Source organism: Pleurodeles waltl, chromosome 9, assembly GCF_031143425.1.
Source record: "Pleurodeles waltl isolate 20211129_DDA chromosome 9, aPleWal1.hap1.20221129, whole genome shotgun sequence".
NCBI lineage: Eukaryota > Metazoa > Chordata > Amphibia > Caudata > Salamandridae > Pleurodeles > Pleurodeles waltl.
In genome coordinates this window covers 547,203,922-547,222,656 of record NC_090448.1, presented here as the reverse complement: position 1 = coordinate 547,222,656, position 18,735 = coordinate 547,203,922, and the positions used below count along the sequence as shown (strand labels likewise).

General features: G+C 41.7%; 1 protein-coding gene across 1 annotated transcript in view; it reads right to left on the bottom strand.

The window, feature by feature from the left end:
* Window positions 1-1,645: 1,645 nt before the first annotated feature.
* Window positions 1,646-18,735, bottom strand: part of LOC138259621 (zinc finger protein 436-like) — a 154,401-nt gene continuing 137,311 nt past the window's right edge. The window contains exon 7 of the mRNA XM_069207471.1: window positions 1,646-4,415. Coding sequence (XP_069063572.1) covers window positions 3,775-4,415 — 641 coding nt within the window. The 3' untranslated portion in view covers window positions 1,646-3,774. The remainder of the gene's footprint in view (window positions 4,416-18,735) is intronic.

Below are 18,735 nucleotides of genomic sequence, written 5' to 3'. Positions count from 1 at the left end.
GCACAGGTATGGAGCAGAAGCAACATGGAGGGTGAGGGTGGGGGGAAGGCAACCAGGCGAGAGAGAGCCTCATAGACCTGGAAGGGAAAAGCAGATGGGTGACAGAGAGGAACACAGAGTGCGGTGAAGAGGGGAAAGAAGTACATAGGGGACACAGCTGGAAATCATACATATGCACTGTCATGTGGCGCCTAAACAAAAAAGAAAAAAGTGGTGATTGCAACAGAAGAAGACAAATAAGAGGCAAGCAAATGAGACTAACAAAGAAAACAACCAATTACAAGCCACTGGCAGGTTTTAAGCCCACTGCTTCGCAACAGTCAGTGCATGCGCTGTCTAGTAGGCAAGACCCCAAAAAGGCATTGCAAGAGCTTGCAGTAGTTTCTGAAACCAGGACAACTGCCATTACTTGCTATAAGGATTTCTGATTTGCCTATGAGAGCTCTAGACTCCAGTGAACTCTCATAATTACTTGTTCACACTGGTGGTCCGCATCCATTTCCTCTACTTAACTGAATAGCTCACAAGGGAGGTGACAAGACACCCAGGGCCCTATTTATGACCCCCTTTTGCGTCACTGTTGCACTACGCATTGTGCTGCAAAAGTGACACAAATTAAAAATTAGATTAATGAAGCCACACAAGTCCACCTTGTGTGGCCCTCCGTGGCTTCATAAATCTCGAGTAATGTAATGAGGCACAAATTGCTGTGCTTCATTAGTATGGGCCAGGGAGGTATTTCTATGGGTGTTCCAGCGCAACATCCCAGGATTTTGACACATTCCCAGATTTACAAGAACAAGAAAAACCTGGAAATGCGCCAAAAAGATATGCCTCCCCAGGACAGGTGTAACAAAGAGAAATATCTTTATTTCGCCTAGTTTTTTTTCTAATGCAGCACACATAGAAAGAAGAGAAAGCCTCAGGGAGTTGCCTTTGTGCAGAGAAGTGCCCTTTTCTGCACAAAACGATCCTGCATGCAACACAAGAACCCTTGCAAGGGTGCCTGCATTAGTGCTATGCATACAAAAGGGCGCCAGCACAGGGGAAAAGGCAGTAATGCACTGTATTCTTTTAAGTGTGGCACATTCCTGCCTTTTTGCTGTCACGCAGTGTAATGCAAGTGAATATCCACATAAATATGCCCCCAACCACTACATAGAATATATTTTAGAACATGTAACTCCACTTAATTCTAAAATGGTTCATAGCTCACATGCATTAAGCGAAACAGATGGGAATATTGGACAACAATATAACTTAATAGAGTAAACCGAGGTCTCACTCTTGTAAACAAAAACAGAACCTTCGTACCTATCATGCAATCCATCTTCTGACTGGGCCTCCCCTTTTCTTAGTCTGAGTCTAAGATACAGCTCTTCATCTGAATTCTCTCCATTTACATTACCGATAAAGTATACCTGGTGTAGCCCAAGCCTTCCATGGAGCCATGAGATCAGAGCACTACCTTTACTTTGTCAGCTCTTGTTCATTCTGATGTTTGCCTCAGCAGCATGCCTATATGATAAACTCCAGAGAGAACCCAGACTTGATGCAATCATCAGATAATGGCATACTGAGCTGTATACCCAGTCCTGTGTAGAAAGTGCTTCTGCTACAGGTTCTGGGGCAATCCAGTGATTTCAGAGTTACGTTATAGTTACCATAAATTTCATCATCTTCACATTGTACAATTACAATTTGCCTTCACCAACACTAGGCTGGGAAAGCTAGAGTTTCAATACCAGACCATTATCTTTCTGTATCAATCCATTTTACTAAAGATGTTCACCGTATAATTATTGATTAATCTGAACGGAGAAAAAAGCATTTTCCCAAATCAAACACTCCTGGATCTCTTAATGGATCAAAAAGAACTGTAAGAGGATATCATTTGAAATGTAGGCTTTTGCTGGTTGAAAACTATGCAGTCAGTTATTGAGTTCTCGTGATTGATTGTGATTGATTGTGTATTCCTCCCCTGTCTTGTCTTATATTGGAATGCATCAAGGTAACCAGAAACTATACAGTGACAATAAACTGAAGGTAATGCATATCACAGACAGACGTTAATAATGAAAAGGAATACAAAACATTATTCAGACAAACTACTAACAACACCGGACACGACAGTAATGCAGAAGAGTCCATTTTAAGGCACTACACATTTGTGATGATTGTGAGATATATTTATGTGCTGAATCAATGTTCCTCTATGTATAACTAGTATCTACAAAGCCCACAAAACACACTTCCCAGGATGGTGTAGTAAGGCAGATGTTATTTAATCCTACCTAAATGTCCATTTTAACCAATCGACCGTCACATGCTTAAAATCACTTTTTACAATGAAATTTGATAGTGAGTATACTTCTATTTTGATTATATTCCTATGAATAACTCGACATGGGTGGATGCAACCCAAAAGTGACTACCACCATTTAAAATAACCTGAACCCCAGGTCTGAATATGCGATCATATTGTGCTGCATTACATGTTCTCGAATTAATGTGGACCACTCAAGCTGGGACAGATCTTAGGACAATAGTGTACCCTTTTTCATACTTGCATATAGTCACCGGTGGTAGCCGTATGCGTACGTGGGTCTGGCATTATGGATTTAGGGCAAGAAAAGGTTATACTGGAGTTGGTCTGATGTTAGTATTTGATTATGATCATATTCCTATTCGGCAAAAGAGGATCGAAAAGCCCCTGAAACCAATGGCACTCTGTTACCCTTTTTCTTTGATGACAATATACTATCTTGCGCCAACTATTACGTCTACTTTCTTGGTATATTGGCTTCTGATTCCCTTTCTCGCATTTATCATAGGATGTTTAGTAATACCATCAATCCACAAACGATTGTTGAAATATGAAAATACAGGCCTGTGGATTATCCTTCGTCAAAAAGTAATCCTGTCTTGGAAACTGGGTAATTTGATATTGTCAGGCAAATATTTCAGCCTATGATGGTAGATCTAATGAACTGATATTTCTTACAAACCACATGGTCCTTACTGAAGTTAGATTTAAAATGCCGTTGCATCTTGGTTCTTCTTAACTAACTAAAATGCATGGGCCAGTTCTCGTTTTACATCCAACGGCTTATGATATTTAGTAAACTAATATCTGAAATAAATTAGACCATTTATTCTATGGAATTCTTTCCGATTTGTTGGTGTACTGTGGTACACGTCTATTTTGCAATTAGCTTCACCTAGTTGATTTTATAATTTATAAAAACATAGCAATGAAACTGATAGTAACCATTGGACCTGAGGTACAGGGAGATGAAGCGATATTCTCAGCTATTTGGGCAAGCATGGATGTTGGATCAACATTCCATAAAATTTGGTTTCACAGCTGACAACAACATTACTAAACCTCTTCCACACCCCTGAGTTAAAGACTCTTAGTAAAAATATTGTGTCATTAAACCCTCTCATCTATATAATTCAGTTCTCTGAGCAATGATTTCAAGCTAAAAATAATCCAGTTTTGAATGTAATAACGTCTTTAGCATAGGCAGCAAGGAAATGTGAGTTCATAGGATAGTTGTGCCTCATTAATTACTGGGAACCAACTCATCTATGGCTCAGGACAAATGTGTGCAATTTCCTTTTACTAAATTATCATGTTTTATGGTAGAATCTTTGTGTTTTGCAACATCCAGCATCACCATATCCTCTCCGTGTTGTGTATTTCGAGAAGAAACGACATTGTTTCGCCATTTAAATATTTAAATATAGACAGTTGTACAGTCAATCACCCTAGCAATTCTGGCATGCCTTTTTATGCAAATATTGGTGTCCAAGAAGATAGTCTTTACGATTAAATCGTTTTCCGCATACACCGCATATATAAGGTCTTTCGCCAGTATGCATTCTTTGGTGTCTATGAAGAACTCCTATTTGGTTAAAGCTTTTTCCACATACATTACAGTGAAAAGGGCGCTCTCCTGTATGTGTTCTTTTATGAGTAATAAGCTTTGACATTGCAGAAAAGCCTTTTCCACACTCAGTACATGTGTATCTTCCTACTAGTTTAGAAGGTTGCTGATATCCAATTTGGTTGTCCTTCTCGCAATTGGAGTCACGTTCAGAATAAACAGGCAGAGTGCGCCTTTGTACTGGAGTTGTTTCGCACTGAGTAATAATGTCATTTTTCACTGTACTTCTGCATATCTTTGTTTCTGATCTCTGTACACAGATTGCGTGCCACTGAGCAGTCCCCTCTCCTCCAAGTTCTGGGACATGTTCTGGTTGCATCTGATTGTTAGAATTTTTTCTCTTAAAAACATGCTGGTCCATGGTTGCTCCGAGCGTCTTTGCCATAGGACTGTGCTGAATTGATTTATTTCTACACTTTAAAAGTTGGTCCGAATTTGTAGTTCTTTTCCTGCTTCCTGTACCTGTAAGATTACAATTAAATTAAACATTATTAGTTTGCTGCAAGTGAAATGAGGCATATCAGTATTGTTCTGTCATATTTACTTTTTTGAGCTGAGATGAAATAGAGCAGGATTTGATCCTCTAGTATTTAGGAGGAGGTCCTGGTAGTTCTGGAGAAATTATATTGTTAAGAACCAGAAGAAAAACGTACTTACCTTTGGTAATTATATTTTTGGTGAATACATAATATTCCTGCACATTCCTAGTGTTACTAAATATTCTTCCAAGTTTCAGACCGGTACAGAAAACATTTCAGCGATAATGGCTCACCAGTGCCACCAGATGGCGTCATGGGACTTCAGATGTGACTCTGCAGCTGAACATGACGACTGCCACTTGAGGAAAATAGGTCAGTCGCAGCTCGCGCGACTGTGAAGGGGCAGGAGGGATTCAATTAAAAATTTAAAAAACTTACCTGGGCTGCTGCTGCAAGAACTGCACTGCTCGTCACTTCTTCCTGCAGGCACAGGCTCCCAGCCTGCCCTGCGCCAATCCTGACGCTGCTCACAGCAGTGTCAGAATTGGCTGGGAGCGCCCAGCCAGGGTGCTCCCAGGCAGATTGGGAGCCTGTGCAGGCTCTCTCCAGCCCAGCAACCAGGTTGTAGCCTTGACAGTGCCTGTCTGAGAGATGAGACCATGGTGCTTGACAACAGAATGAAAAGATGAAAAGATGACTATGTAGCTACAAGACAGATGAAGACAACTGGGATGCCTCTGTAGAGGATGTGGAGGCAGCTTTGGGTGTCACTGCATTGGCAAGAGTGCCCTAAAGAAGGTCTCTCTTGGTCAATGCACAGCAAATCTTGATACAAAAAATGACTCAGTGTGAAATGGTGCATTTGGTCACTGACTTGCCCTAACTATGGTAAAGCCCACAAAGAGCTGAACACTCACTCTGACTTGAGGAGTGCAGTCTATGAAGTAAGAAACAACACCCCTGGGGTCCAGTCTGTGAAGTCGCTCCTCCTCCTGGGCTAAATGTAAAGAAAGGAGAAAAATGGCAAATTAAGAGACTAAGCCATAGGAAATGCAGAAATCACCTTACGTAAGAAAGATGGGGAGGTGAAACCAACTTATCCGCATAGAAACTGTGTATATAAATATATATATATATATATGTGCAGTATGAAATGGTCTAAAGTTTTCTGAACCTATATGCCAAAGTAATTGCTACCAATAGAACTGTCTTCAGGGTACGAAGTCGAACCAGCGAACAGTGCATCAGCTCAAATGGAGATGTCATTAAGAAAATCAAAATCACTGAAACCAATAAATGGAGTGGAGGGTACAAAAAGAGTAAGCCTTTCAGAAAAAGCCTACTGAATCTTAATAACTCCATATGCTACAAAGGCACATTTTTTATTTAGTTTTTAATTTAAGAGTTTTCTATAGCACTAGCCAAACCCTAGGCCATCAGAGTGCTTCACAGCATTGTTATTGAATATCAATCGATAATAATACTCTATAACATTGTCAGAGGAATTATCTGTCTATAATAATACAGTTATGAGTAAAGTGTCAAGAATTAGGCCAGTGTAGAGTCTGTGATATACATTTTTAGATTGAGATATTACTTCCACATTGTGTCAGGTGTTATTTCCTGGATGGTTGAGGTGTTGATTGAAGAGGAATTCTTTTAGTTGTCTCTTGAAGCTCATGAAGGTGGGATTAGTTCTGACATGTGCTGTTAAGGAGTTCCAGATTTTGGGGACGTTGCCTGAGAAGCAGCGAGAGAGGGCTTTTTGTTTATGTTTTTGGGTGTGATAAGGAGTGTGTTGGTACTTCTTAGGTTTCTCGTTAGGCCTATCTTTGTGAGTTTTGATGTGAGAGAGGCTGGATTGCCAGTGTGTAGAACTTTGTGTGTGAGGCAGTCAGTTTTGAAACAACAAACTTTGATTGGTAGCCACTTGCGACTTTTCAGTGAGTGGGAGATGTGTTTGTATCTCTTTGCTTTGGTTACCATCCTAGCTGCTGCATTTAGGGTGGCTCTAATTGGGGCTAAGTGGGAATTTGGGATGCATATGTGGGTGGCTTTCCACTAGTCCAGTCTGGACACAACCATAGCTTAAGTGGCAGTTTTTAGGTTATTTGGTGTGAGGGATGGCTTGATTTTGTTAAGGAGCTTTAGGTTGCAGAAGGCAATCTTTTGCTGTGGTGTTTATGTGAGACCTCATTTTTGGACTTGAGTTCAGGGTGATCCCGAGGTGTTTGGCAAAGTTTGCCAAAGTCAGTTTGCAGTTTAGGGCAACTAGGTTGTTTAACCGTTCTTGGATCTGGAGGGGGGGGTCTGGCTGTGATTTGGACCGAGAGAGAATTTCCGTTTTTTTCTTGATTGATTTTGTGGTGGTTGCGAGTCAGCCAGTCTTGTACTTTTATGAGCGTGGTGTTCAGTCACAGTATGTCAGCCAGAAGAAACCTATAGGTAGAGTTGGGCGTCGTCCGTATTAAGGCAATAGGCAATGTTTGCTTGTTGAAGTATTGCAGTGAGGGGTTCCATGGATATATTAGAGAGTAGGGGAGAGGACTGAGCTTTGGGGGATGCCTTGTGTGATGGCAAAAATAAGGGAAGTTGCATTGTTTATTTATATTTGTTCCGAGCGGTTGTGAAGGAACGAAGTGAACCACTGTATAACTATGCCTTCCTCTCTGATACGTTGTTGTATGGCTTTCAGAAGGAGCTTATGGTCGACCATGTCAAATGGCGCTGATAGATCAAGGAGGATCAGTAGACAGGATCTATCTGCATCCAGAGAATTATGTATCTCATCTGCTATATTCAGAATAGCAGTTTCTGTGCTGCATCCCTTTCTGAAACATGGTTGGTGTGAATCGAGTAGGTTGGTATCAATGTGTTGGCTGAGTTGTGAGATAGCACATTTCTTGAGAAATTTTGAGAACACGGGAAGGTTGGAGACAGGCCTGAAATGTTTGAGGTCTTCCCGGTCTGCTCCTTGTTTTTTTTAGCAGTGGGGTGACTTAACCCCGTTTGAGGCAGTCAGATATAACTCCATTGCTCGGTGAGCTGTTTATTATCTTGGTCCAAAGAGGGATTAAGTTGTGTTTGAGATTTTACCAAGGGAGACTAGAAGAGTGTCGGCATAGTGGGAGTGGGGTTTGGCTTTTGCAATTCCCCTGTAGATGTCCTCTTCCATGAGTGGGTTTAAAGACTTCCAGCTCAGGTTTGTATTTTCTGCGCTCCTCTCTCAGCTGGTCGAGATGGGTTAGCGAGGGTCTAGCTATCCAGCGTCTTTCCCCTGCTCTTAGTTGTCTTCTTTCTGTGTTAAGGTCTTTGTTGAACTGTGAGGGAATGTCTCTTGTCTATTTTAGTTTCAAGGAGGCTACTTGATCTAGGACAGCTTTCAACTTTGAATTGTAGGGGGTTATAAGCTCTTCTGTTGTAAGGTTGTCTGTGGGTTGGGGGGTCAGGCGGGTGGAGACAGACGGCCTGATTATGGCCTTGGCAGATAGGATACTCTGTCACAAACGTGACGGATATCCCTTCCGCCGTATTACAAGTTCCATTATACAGTATACTATGGAATTTGTAAAACGGCGGCCGAGATATCCATCATGTTTGTGACGGAGTATCCCATCCGCCAAGATCGTAATCAGGCCCATAATGTGTTCTTCCAGAAGGGATAGGGAGATCTGGTTGATATTTCTCGACCATTTGAGAGTTCTCTGAGATCGGTTCCCGATGGAATAGGATGATGTGGTGGTCTGACCTGTCGACTGGAAGGATGTTATCTAATCTTATCACTCTGCTTTGGGCTATAATGGCATCTAAGGGTGCACCTCTATTGTGAGTTTGCCCCCTGCAGTGTCGGATGAAGTATTTGCTGAGTAAAAATTTGTTTAGAGATTGGATTAGATTCTCATCATTCCAATGGAGATTGAAGTCACGTAGAATTATATTATTGGTGTTAGAGGGAGAGCATTGTGTTATCAGATCTGAAAGGTGTTCTCCTAGGGACAGCTTGTTTCCTGGTGGGTGGTAGAGGAGGTGACAATTCGTCACTTTATTGCCTTTTCGAGTTAAGGAAGTGCTAAGGTATTCAAATGTGGGGTAGGAGAGGGTGTCTTTTTCTGTCATGGTGATGTTTTTTCTTGTGGTTGATGGCAACACCCCCACCTTGGCGGACTTCTCTGTCCTTCTTAATGATGGAGAAACCTGGAGATACTAGAAGGTCAAGGACTGGATAAGAGGATTAATTTAGCCAAGTTTCAGTGATGAATGCAATATCAATACCGTGGCTGAGCAAAGGTATTGCCATCTATCTCAGCCATGAAGTCGGTGAAGCAGAAACCTAACATCTCTGGGTTTAAAAAGAGCCATATCTGCTTAAAAACATCCAGGGCACAGAGATTATTTTGGTCTTTCATGAGGAAACATATGATATTGAAACATTATGTGATCAAAAACTCCTGACCAACACATCTAAGACAAATCTCACAAGTGGTACCTGAACTCTAGAATGTCAGTAAAATACTGAAGACGTGAAATTATATCCTACCATTTACATTGGTACCACTACATTGGAAGTCATTAAATTGCTAATTGAAGTTAGTGTAGTCTGGTTAGTGAGCTGGTTAGTGTACTGAGATCCGCTATGTATGTTGAATTTTTTAAGTTTGTGTAGTTTAAACTTCATTTGTATGAGGAAAATAGGGTTTCTTAACTACAAATAAGCTTTAGCTTTTGTTTTTTTATTGAATTTCTATGTTTTTTTACATTTCTGATAAAAATGTGTATCAAGTTGTACAGTCCAGTGTTGCAAGTGTAACATTATGTGGAGTGTCATACAGTACAGTGGAGGAGAGTGTTGTAAAGACAGAAGCATTGGAGATTAGAATCAAGTGGAGTAGAGGAGAGTGGAGTAGGTAATAGTATAGTGCAGTAAAGTATTATATAGTGTAGATGCATGGTGTACCATATAGTGAAGTGAAGTATTGTGGACTGAAGCAGTGAGTTGTACAGTGGAATGGCATGTCTAATAGTTGAGTAGGGTGTTGTAGACTTCAAGAGTGGAACAGAGTGTTTTAGAGTGGAGTAGAGTAAAGTAGTGTGTCAGAGTGGAGAGTGGTCAAGTGGAGCGTCGCAGAGTACCATGAAGAAGAGTGTCATACACTGAAGTGAAGTGTCATATTGGGGAGTGGAGTTTCGTAGAGAGAAGTTGGGTGGATTGTTATTGTGTGTCATATAGTGGCATAGAGTGGATGGGCAAAGAGTGGAGTAGAGTGCAAAGGGAAGACATAGAGTATAGTAGAATGGGTTGCATACAGTGGAGTAAAGTGTCAGCGGCACAGGACGGAGTATAGTACAGTAGTGTAAAGTGGGATAAAGTGTAGTAGAGTGGAGTATAATCGAGTGGAGTACACTGGAGTGGGGTAGTGTACAGTGAAGTAAAGCACCACAGAGTGGAGTGGTGTGTTGTAGACTATAAAGGCGTGGAATGCAGTAGAGTAGAGTGGAGTGGGATAGCATACAGTTGAGTAAAGTGTCACAAACTGGACTATCGTGTTGTACAGTAGAATGTAGAGGAGTGTTGTACGGTATTGGAAAGTGATGTAGACTAAAGAAGAGTGGCATACAGTCTAGTTGATTTTTGTAGAGTGGAGTGGTGTACAGTAAAGTGTTGTAGAGTATGGTATAGTGGATTGGCCTATAGTATTAAACAGTACAAAGGCATTGAGTCGGGTAGAATGGAGTGGCCTACAGTGGAGCAGAGTGGAGTACTGTGTCAGAGTAAAGAGGAGTACAGTGGGGTGCAGTGGCATAAAAAGAGTTGCTTAAAGTGTTGTATAGTGGACTAGAGTGTCATGGAGTTGAACGGAGCAGAGTGTTGTACAGTGGCATACAATATAGCACAGTGTTGTACAGTGGAGTGAAAAGGTTTAGAAAAAAGTAAAGTGTCGGAGAGTTGCCGACAGTGTAATAGAGTGTTGTAGAGTAGAATTGCATAGAGTACAGTAGTGTGTGAAATAGTGGAGCGGCGAAGAGTGGGTTGTTGTATAGTAGTGTAGAGTGAGGTAAAGTCTTGTACAGTACAGTCTAGTGGAGTGGTGTAAAGTAGTGTGGGGTAAAGTAAAGTACAACAGAGTGTATTGGTGTGTCATAGAGTAGAGTGGCATGGAGTGGAGGGTACTGGCGTAGCATAGGTTGTAAACAGTTATAAATTGGAGTGGGGGCTCATACAGTATAGTAGAGTGCTGTGTCATATAGAAAAGTATTACATAGTGGTATAGAGTGTAATACATTGGAGTGAAAGGCACAGAGTGGAGTATAGAGTTGGACAGAGGAGTATATGGGGATAGTGTGCCATGAAGATATCACTAAGTTTAAATGCCTTATAACTTAACAAATACTCTACTTAACTGCAGTATCCAAAAAGCTTACTCTCTGCACCATAATGTATAATCCTGCAAAAGTTCATGTAAATCCGTTCAGCTGTTTTCACAGTACATCAAATAAAGCAATCTTTGGAAAATGCGTTAGTGGACAAATGCATTTTGGGACCCCCACCTTTTATATTTGCACTCCCTTAAGGATTCACCACAAACATTTACATTGTCTCAAAATGTAGAAAATGCTATAGGTCAGGAATGTTTTTGGGTGATTTGTCAAATGGGTGGAAAGTTATAGGGGGCTAATATTCGAGGAATACTAACTATGATATGTTTCTTTTCATCTATTGCATTTGCTATGTATTTGCTTTTTGGTTTACATAATCATGTGAACATAAATGTGTCTTTTAGTTGTTCGTGTACTAATTCTGAAACTTTACATATGCAGTCTAGCTTATTTTTTGGGCTTCCTTGCTACTTGTAGTACCCTGTTTTTGGTTTACCAGACCTCTAGCGCTTCGTTTTGTGTGGGTAGAGGTCTGCTTTAAACTGAACTTTAGTATTAGTTGTGGGTGGACACTGATGATTTACATAGGGGCAATCCTATAAAGCCCAAGTTTAGTATGACTGAAGATTCCAGCCATATTGACATTGCTATGACAAATTGCATTTTGGGACTGTTGGTGGTAAAGCATACAGGAACTACTGCAAAAGTAGGTAGGTTTTCCCCAGGAACCTTTACTCCATTGGTTAGGGAGTGCCCAGGTATCAACCTAACCTACTAGGTTAAATGTGGCATCCTAATACACCTCCTCAGAACACCTTTTTAACCTGTAGAAAAACAGAAGAGGTTGTACCTTGATGTTTGTTGCTAGACAGGAGCTCTGAAGGACTGAACCTGCTCCCCCTTGTACCAAGGAAGATACTGTAGAAGTGTATTTGAAGGGTCAGTTGACTGACCACGTGTATGGCTACAGGGACACAACTAGCTGCAAGAGTTATTTTCCTGGAAATTCCCAGCTGACCAGTGTCAACTGGAACTTCCACTGGACTTTGCTGGTGGTCTGTGTCTGACACCTTAAGAGACTCTGAGACCCTCAGCCATGCTGAGATTCTGTAGCTAGAAGAGTGTACTCTTGTGGTTGTTTGGGCACTAATACAAGTTTGAAACTTGAAAAGCTTTTGTTTCAGAGTTCCAGATCGTTAAGGGGACCTGCTGCAAAAAGTATTTGCCTGGCAGTTCCATATCTGATTTGCCCCCAAGGGGGGCAGAAAATCCCTAGACACCAGGGATTAACTTATTTGCATATTGGGGAGTGCCTCCTTGAGCAAGGGTCACTCCCCAATAAGGGGGCCATTTTCTGCCCCCTCAGGGGCAGAAAGGCCATATTTTTAGGCCGATCTGCCCCAAGGGAGGCAGAAAACCGCTACACATTAGGGATTAAGGGCCATATGTACGAAAGCTTTTTCCCATAGACACAGAATGGGTAAAATCCTTTGGTACATCTGGCCCTAAGTTATTTACATGTCAGTGAGCAGCCCATTGGGCAAGGGTTGCTCCCTGTTATTGGGGTAAACCTTTGGTGGTCTTCTGCTCCCCCAAGCAGATCAGCCATATTTTTAGGACCATCTGCCCCCAAGAGGGGCAGAAAACCAATAGGCACCAGTGATTAAGTTATTTAGACCTTGGGGAGTGCCCCCTTGGGCAACGGTTGTCCCCATATGTGGGGAAGTGTTTTGGCAATTTCCTGCCCCCCAGGGGACAGATCAGCCATTTTATAGTCCGACTTGCCCCCAACAGTAGTGGAAAACCACCAGATACCAGGAAATATGTTTCTTTGTGTTTGTGAACTAGAGTTTGGCTGGGTGTGTGTTTACTGGCATTTGGCTGGCGGTGTGCAGCCTGGCATTTGGCTGATGGTGTGTCTGAACTGGGATTTTTGCCATTGGTGTGTGTGGACTGTCGTCTGGCTGGCAAAGTGTGTGGCTGGCATTTGGATGGTGGTGTGTGGCATTTGGATGGTGGTGTTTGGTTGGGGTAAGGGTCAGTCCCCTCTATGATGTGAATTTCTTGCTTTTGCTTTGTGCCCCTGATGGGGGCAGATCTAAAATTTGTGATGCTGATCTGCCCCCAAGGTCAGTCCTCATAGAGTTTTATAATGTTAACTGTTTTATTTCTTGTCATCATTTGCATTTGTGATCTTAATGTTTTATCTCTCCTTTTTATTCTAGTGCGAAGATTTTGATTTCCTTGGTGGCAACTACTGTTTGCGGTGTCTGCACCGGAAGATCTGCCATTTGTGTAGTTGCATGTGTTTGGTAAGAAAACGTTTTTGTACTGTTTACTTCAAATCAGTATAACTGCCCTGCATGAATGTGTTTTAAAAGAAAATTGTGTAACAATTGCAGCAGTTTTAGATTCTGCTTTACTGTGTCAAATGCTCTTTGGATTTCTGCAAGATGGTTATTTTCTTTTGTTTTTCCTTTCTCGTGGGATATCGTTGGTGCTTGCTGTCTCTGAGCAGAGTTGGTGAATGATCCTCAGTTTAGCTATCTCTGACAAGTGAGTGCTATAGATTCTGAGTATATAGGTTGTTGTGTGTTTTGCATTGACTGACTTTTCCTTCCAAATTACTATATGCCACTAGTTTAAGTTCTGTGTGATAAAGACAGTTTATTACTTATTTCACAGTGTTGGTTATTGATGACATATTTGTTGTGTAACATTTATTAGTAAGGAATATGGCAGGATTACTGCTCAGCAGGTTGTTGGTTTGCTTTCCAAATCTTCCGCTGACCATGTTTTGATACAGACTCTGCATTTGAGGCAGGGGATGAAGTCCAAGATTCTGGCAGTGAATTTTCTATCCAAGAGCAATCATCCAATAATGAAGCCACTCTCAGTGCGGAGAAAGTGGCTCTTTTAGAGAAGGACAGTGATATGCCGATAGTGCAGCAAGAGAAATCTGGATTCCAGCCTGGGGCTGAAAGACTTCCACTGTACATGCTGAACTCTGGGTTGTCCCAAACATAGTACAGCCAGTGTGCTTGCCTTTAGTGATGTTGCAGGGTGTGGAGTCAATACTGAAAACCTTTTGCCTATATATTTCTTTCAGTTGTTTATGGGTGATGTATTTTTGGATGGGATTGTTGACCATACTAATTTGTATGTTGAAAAGCATTTGAGGGACAACAGTCCTAGTCTTAAGTCCCATTCTAGAGCAAGCCTGTAGACTCCCACAAATCTGGATGCCTTGAAGAAGTTCTTAAGTTTAACTCTTTTGATGGGCTTGATAAGTAGGCGGTTTCTGTCTTCGTATCGTTCTACAAGACCCTTGATGGTAACTACCATAATTCCTGCAACCATGAGTCCTGATTGGTATTTGCTTCTGCTTCAGATGCTGCATTTTGTTGATTATACTTCAGCATTGCCACAGGATCACACTGATTGTGACTGCCCTTACAATATTCGGTCTGTCCTTAATCATTTTTTAGATTGCTTTTCAGATATGTTCCAAGGGAAGAAACAGCTGTGGGTGAGTCTTTGGTCTTGTTCAATGGCCATTTCATTTGTAGGCAGTACATTTATAGCATGTTGTGTAATTAAGATATATATGCTGTCTGAGAGTAGTACTGAATATGTTTGCAATTTCAGGGTGTACACTGATAGGGATTCTTCTATTGAACCCCCTGGTGGTCCATCCACTTTTTGGAGTCACTGAGAAAATTGTCTGCGAACTTGGTAGAGGACTTTTTAACAAAGGTCACCATTTACCCGAGCTAACTTCTACACTGGTGTGCAATTGTTCTAAGTGGACACTGTTGCTTGTGACACAATCCACCCTAACTATAAAGGTTAGGCTAAAGAGCTTGTATGTAAAAAAAAACTTCAGAGGGAACAGTGGAACGCCGTGTGTAGGGATGAACATCTAGCTGTGAAATTTTCAGGCAGGTGAGATATCACACGCTGACAACCATTCATGATGAAAGTACTTCACCTGTGACAGTTTGGAATCAGATTGCTGGAGTGCTCAAACCTGTGTGAAATTTAGACTACAATAAGCAAATGAGTAGTGTAGATAGAGTAGATCAGAGGCTGGAGCCCTACACTGCTGTTCGTAAGTCATACATTTGGTATGAGAAGTTGGCTGTCCATTCATTTCATTTGGAAACCTTCAATGCTTTTGTATTCAAGGATTGTTCTCCAGATTCAAAGGTGACTTTTGTTCAGTTTTAGCAGTCTGTGATAGGCAGCTTTGTTGTAGTGGAGCAGACAAGTGTTCCTACAGATGGAGTGGTGAAGGATGTGGCTAGATTGAAAGATCACCATTTTAGTGATTATATTCCTCCCACACCCAAATAAAAACACCTTTCAGTGTCCGAAAAGGAGTGTGGAAGGAGAGTCATATGTACTGCCCCTAGTGTCCCTCAAATCATGGGCTATGTGTGCCTGCATGTGTTAAATTCTACCAGATGCAACTGATGTATTGGGAGCAACCGTGAGAGTAAAAGTGAATTGACTGGTCTGTATCGTATTATACTTTTTTGTTCAGTTTCACAGTTGGCAGTAGTTTGATGTATTTAGTTAGGCCTGTTGTGTTTGTAGTCATAGTTGGTTTTTCATCTCCTTCAAATCTATTTGCTATTTCTTTTTTGTTAAAATGCAATTTGATGGTAGCATGTGGTTGGCGCTTGGCTGGCGGTATGTGTGAGCTGGATTTTCGCTGGCATGTATGTATAGTGAATTGCTGCTGAGCACTACACATACATTGCCAGCCAAATGCCAGCTCACACACTCTGTCAGCTGCCAGGTGGTGTTATTGTTTTGTCAGTCTTGTGGGTGTATAAACGTGATGGGCCCTTGAATGTAGCTGGGCCCGCGGCTGACAGTGTGAAACGTTATGTGTGTGTCATGCATGAAAGGTGTGTGAATGGCCTGTAAAGTGGTTGGTGCCTTGTGGCTTTACAGATCATGAGATATGAGTCATTGGTTCAGTTTTTGAACTCTGAATTATTAACAGTGTATCTCATTTTTGTGAAATCTTTTACATTTACATTTTGAACCTTTCTCTCACTCTTGTGCCAAATCTAACCTCTATTTATGTGTAATTGAGGAGTAGGTGGCTGTGCACTAATATTTGTTTTTCCTGTCTTTCTCTGCCAGGGTGTACATTGTCTCTAGGGAAAATCTACTAACTATAGATATTTTTGTAAACTAGACACCCAAGAGACTACAGGTGGCTTGCGTGGATCCCTCAAAGTACTTCAATCTGCTGGGAGCCTCAAACTTCCTGCCACCCAGGGTTCAGACATATCTCCTGATAAAAATGGTATCTCACCAGTGTCGGTGGGCCTAGTGCCTGCAAAAGTACAGGGTCCAAGACACTATGTGGCAACATCAAAAGAAAGAGTAGCTTCGGTTGTACACTTGTGTGGCTGGCCCTAGTACCATGACAGGAATGGATCAAACTAACATCTATGAGAGTCCTGGCAAAGGAATATTCATTGACCTTGGTTTGATCTGTTCTGTCGCAGGCACTATGCCCAGCCACACAAGCGGGGCAGCATTTTTATTAGGGTAAGTGGGAGGATGCTGGATGAAAGGAATGTTGTGGACTCCTACTGATTCCAAACATCTATATCACAGAAATGGAAGGAAAATGTGCATAATTTATCAAAGTTTTAAGTTTGCAAGGGATTCTGGGTACTACAACCTGGTGAGAGCCATGCAAGTCACCCCATCCTGGATTCCCCTAGGTGTCTAGTTGTTAAAAATGTACATGTGTGCTAGATTTCCCTTGGTGCCGTCTGACCGCGTGCTCATAATCTACAGCTAGACACACTGCAAAAAAAGGGGCAGTTTTCAGTGGAAAAATATGATGTGTCGATGATGCATTCAGGCCTGTTTCCTGTCGCTGGCACTAGACCTACCCACACAAGTGAGGTACAATTTTTATCAGAAGACTTGAAGGAATGGCGGGCGGAAAGAAGTTGGAGGCTCCCTGCAGATTCCAGAACCTTTCAGTTCAGAAATGTGAGGAAAATGTATTTTTCAGGCGAAGTGTGAGGTTTACAAGGGATTCTGGGTAACACAACCTGGTGAGACTCACGTAAGTCACACCAACCTGGGTTTCCCTGGGTGTCTAGTCCTCCAAAATGTAGAGGTTTGCTAGGTTTCCCAAGGTGCCGGCTGAGTTAGGGTCGAAAAACCACAGCTAGGCAAATTGTTAAAAAAAGAGCCTGTTTTCAGTGGAAAAATGTGATGTGACCATGATGCGTTTTGGGCCATTTCCTGACGAGGGCAGTAGGCATACCTACGCAAGTGAGGTACCATTTTCTTATCAGAAGACTTAAGGGAATGCTGAGTGGAAGGAAGTTTGTGGCGCATCTCAGATCCTAGACCTTTTCATCACAGAAATGTGAGGAAAATATGCTTTTTTAGTAAGTGAGTTTTGCAAGGGATTCAAAGTAACACACCCTGATGAGAACCACTCAATAACACAACCCGGTGAGAGCCACAGAAGTCACCCCATCCTGTTTTCCCATAGGTGTCTAGATTTAAAAAATCTACAGGTGTGCTAGGTTTCCAGAGGTGCCAGCCAAGCTAGGGCCCAAAATCCACACCTAGACACACTGCAAAAAAGGGTCCTTTTTCAGTGGAGGAATACAATGTGCCCATGTTTTGAGCTGTTTCCTGTTGCAGGCACTAGGGCCTAACCACACAAGTGACGTATCATTTTTATCCGAATATGTAGGGGACTGCTGGTTGGAAGGCAGTTTGTGGCTCCCCACTGATTTCCGAACTTATAATCACAGAAATTTGAGGAAAATGTGTTTTCTTAGTCAAAGTTAGCGCTTTGCAAGGGATTCTGGATAACACAGCCTGGTGAGAGCCACTCAAATCAACCCATCCTTGAATAGCCTAGGTTTCTAGTTTTAAAAAATGTACAGGTGTGCTAGGTTTCTCTAGGTGCCGTCTGAGTTAGGGCCCGAAATCCACAACTAACCACATTGCAAAAAAAGGGTCAGTTTTCAGTGGAAAAATTAGATTTGTTCATGTTGCCTTTTGGGCAGTTTCCTTCGCAAGCACTAGTTCTACCTACCAAAGTGAGGTACCATTTTTATCAAAAACGTTAGGGGAATGCTTGGTAAAAGGAAGTTTGTGTCTCCTGCCAATTCTTCCATCACAGATATGTTAGGAAAATGTTTTTTTAGTCAAAGTTTGAGGTCTGCAGGGGATTATGGGTAACTCCTGATGAGAGTCATGCAAGGCATCCCATCCTGGATTCCCCTACATGCCTAGTTTTTAAAAATGTACAGTTTTGCTAGGTTTCCCTAGATGCCGTTAGAGCTAGGGCCCAAAATCCACAGCTAGGTACATCCCAAAAAAAGGGTCAGTTTTCAGTGGAAAAATGTGATGTGTCCATGTTGCGTTTTGGTCCGTTTCCTGCCGTAGGCACTAGGTTTACCCATACAAGTGAGGTACCATTTTTATAAGGAGATTTAAGGAAACACAGAATAGTAATAGTAACAACTGTTATCATCAATTGTAGTTATCTGCATTTATGCCTTCCAAATGTAAGACAGTGTGAAAGAAAGAAGACATTTTGAGAAATGCCCTCTAATTCACATGCTAGCATGGGGACCCACAAATTCAGAGATGTGCAAATAACCACTGCTTCTAAACTTTATATCTTCTGCCCATTTTGGAAATACATAGATTTTCTTGATACCTATATTTCATTCATTATATTTTACCGTATGAATTGCTTTATACCTGGTACACAATGGAAAAACCATTAAAAGGTGCAGCTCAGCTATTGCCACTGGGTACCTTGAGTCCTTGGAAAACTCACAAACCTCTTATGTCCCCATAACCAGAAAGGCCTAGCAGATGTAAGGGTGTAATGATTTTGTAAAGTGGCCATTGAGATG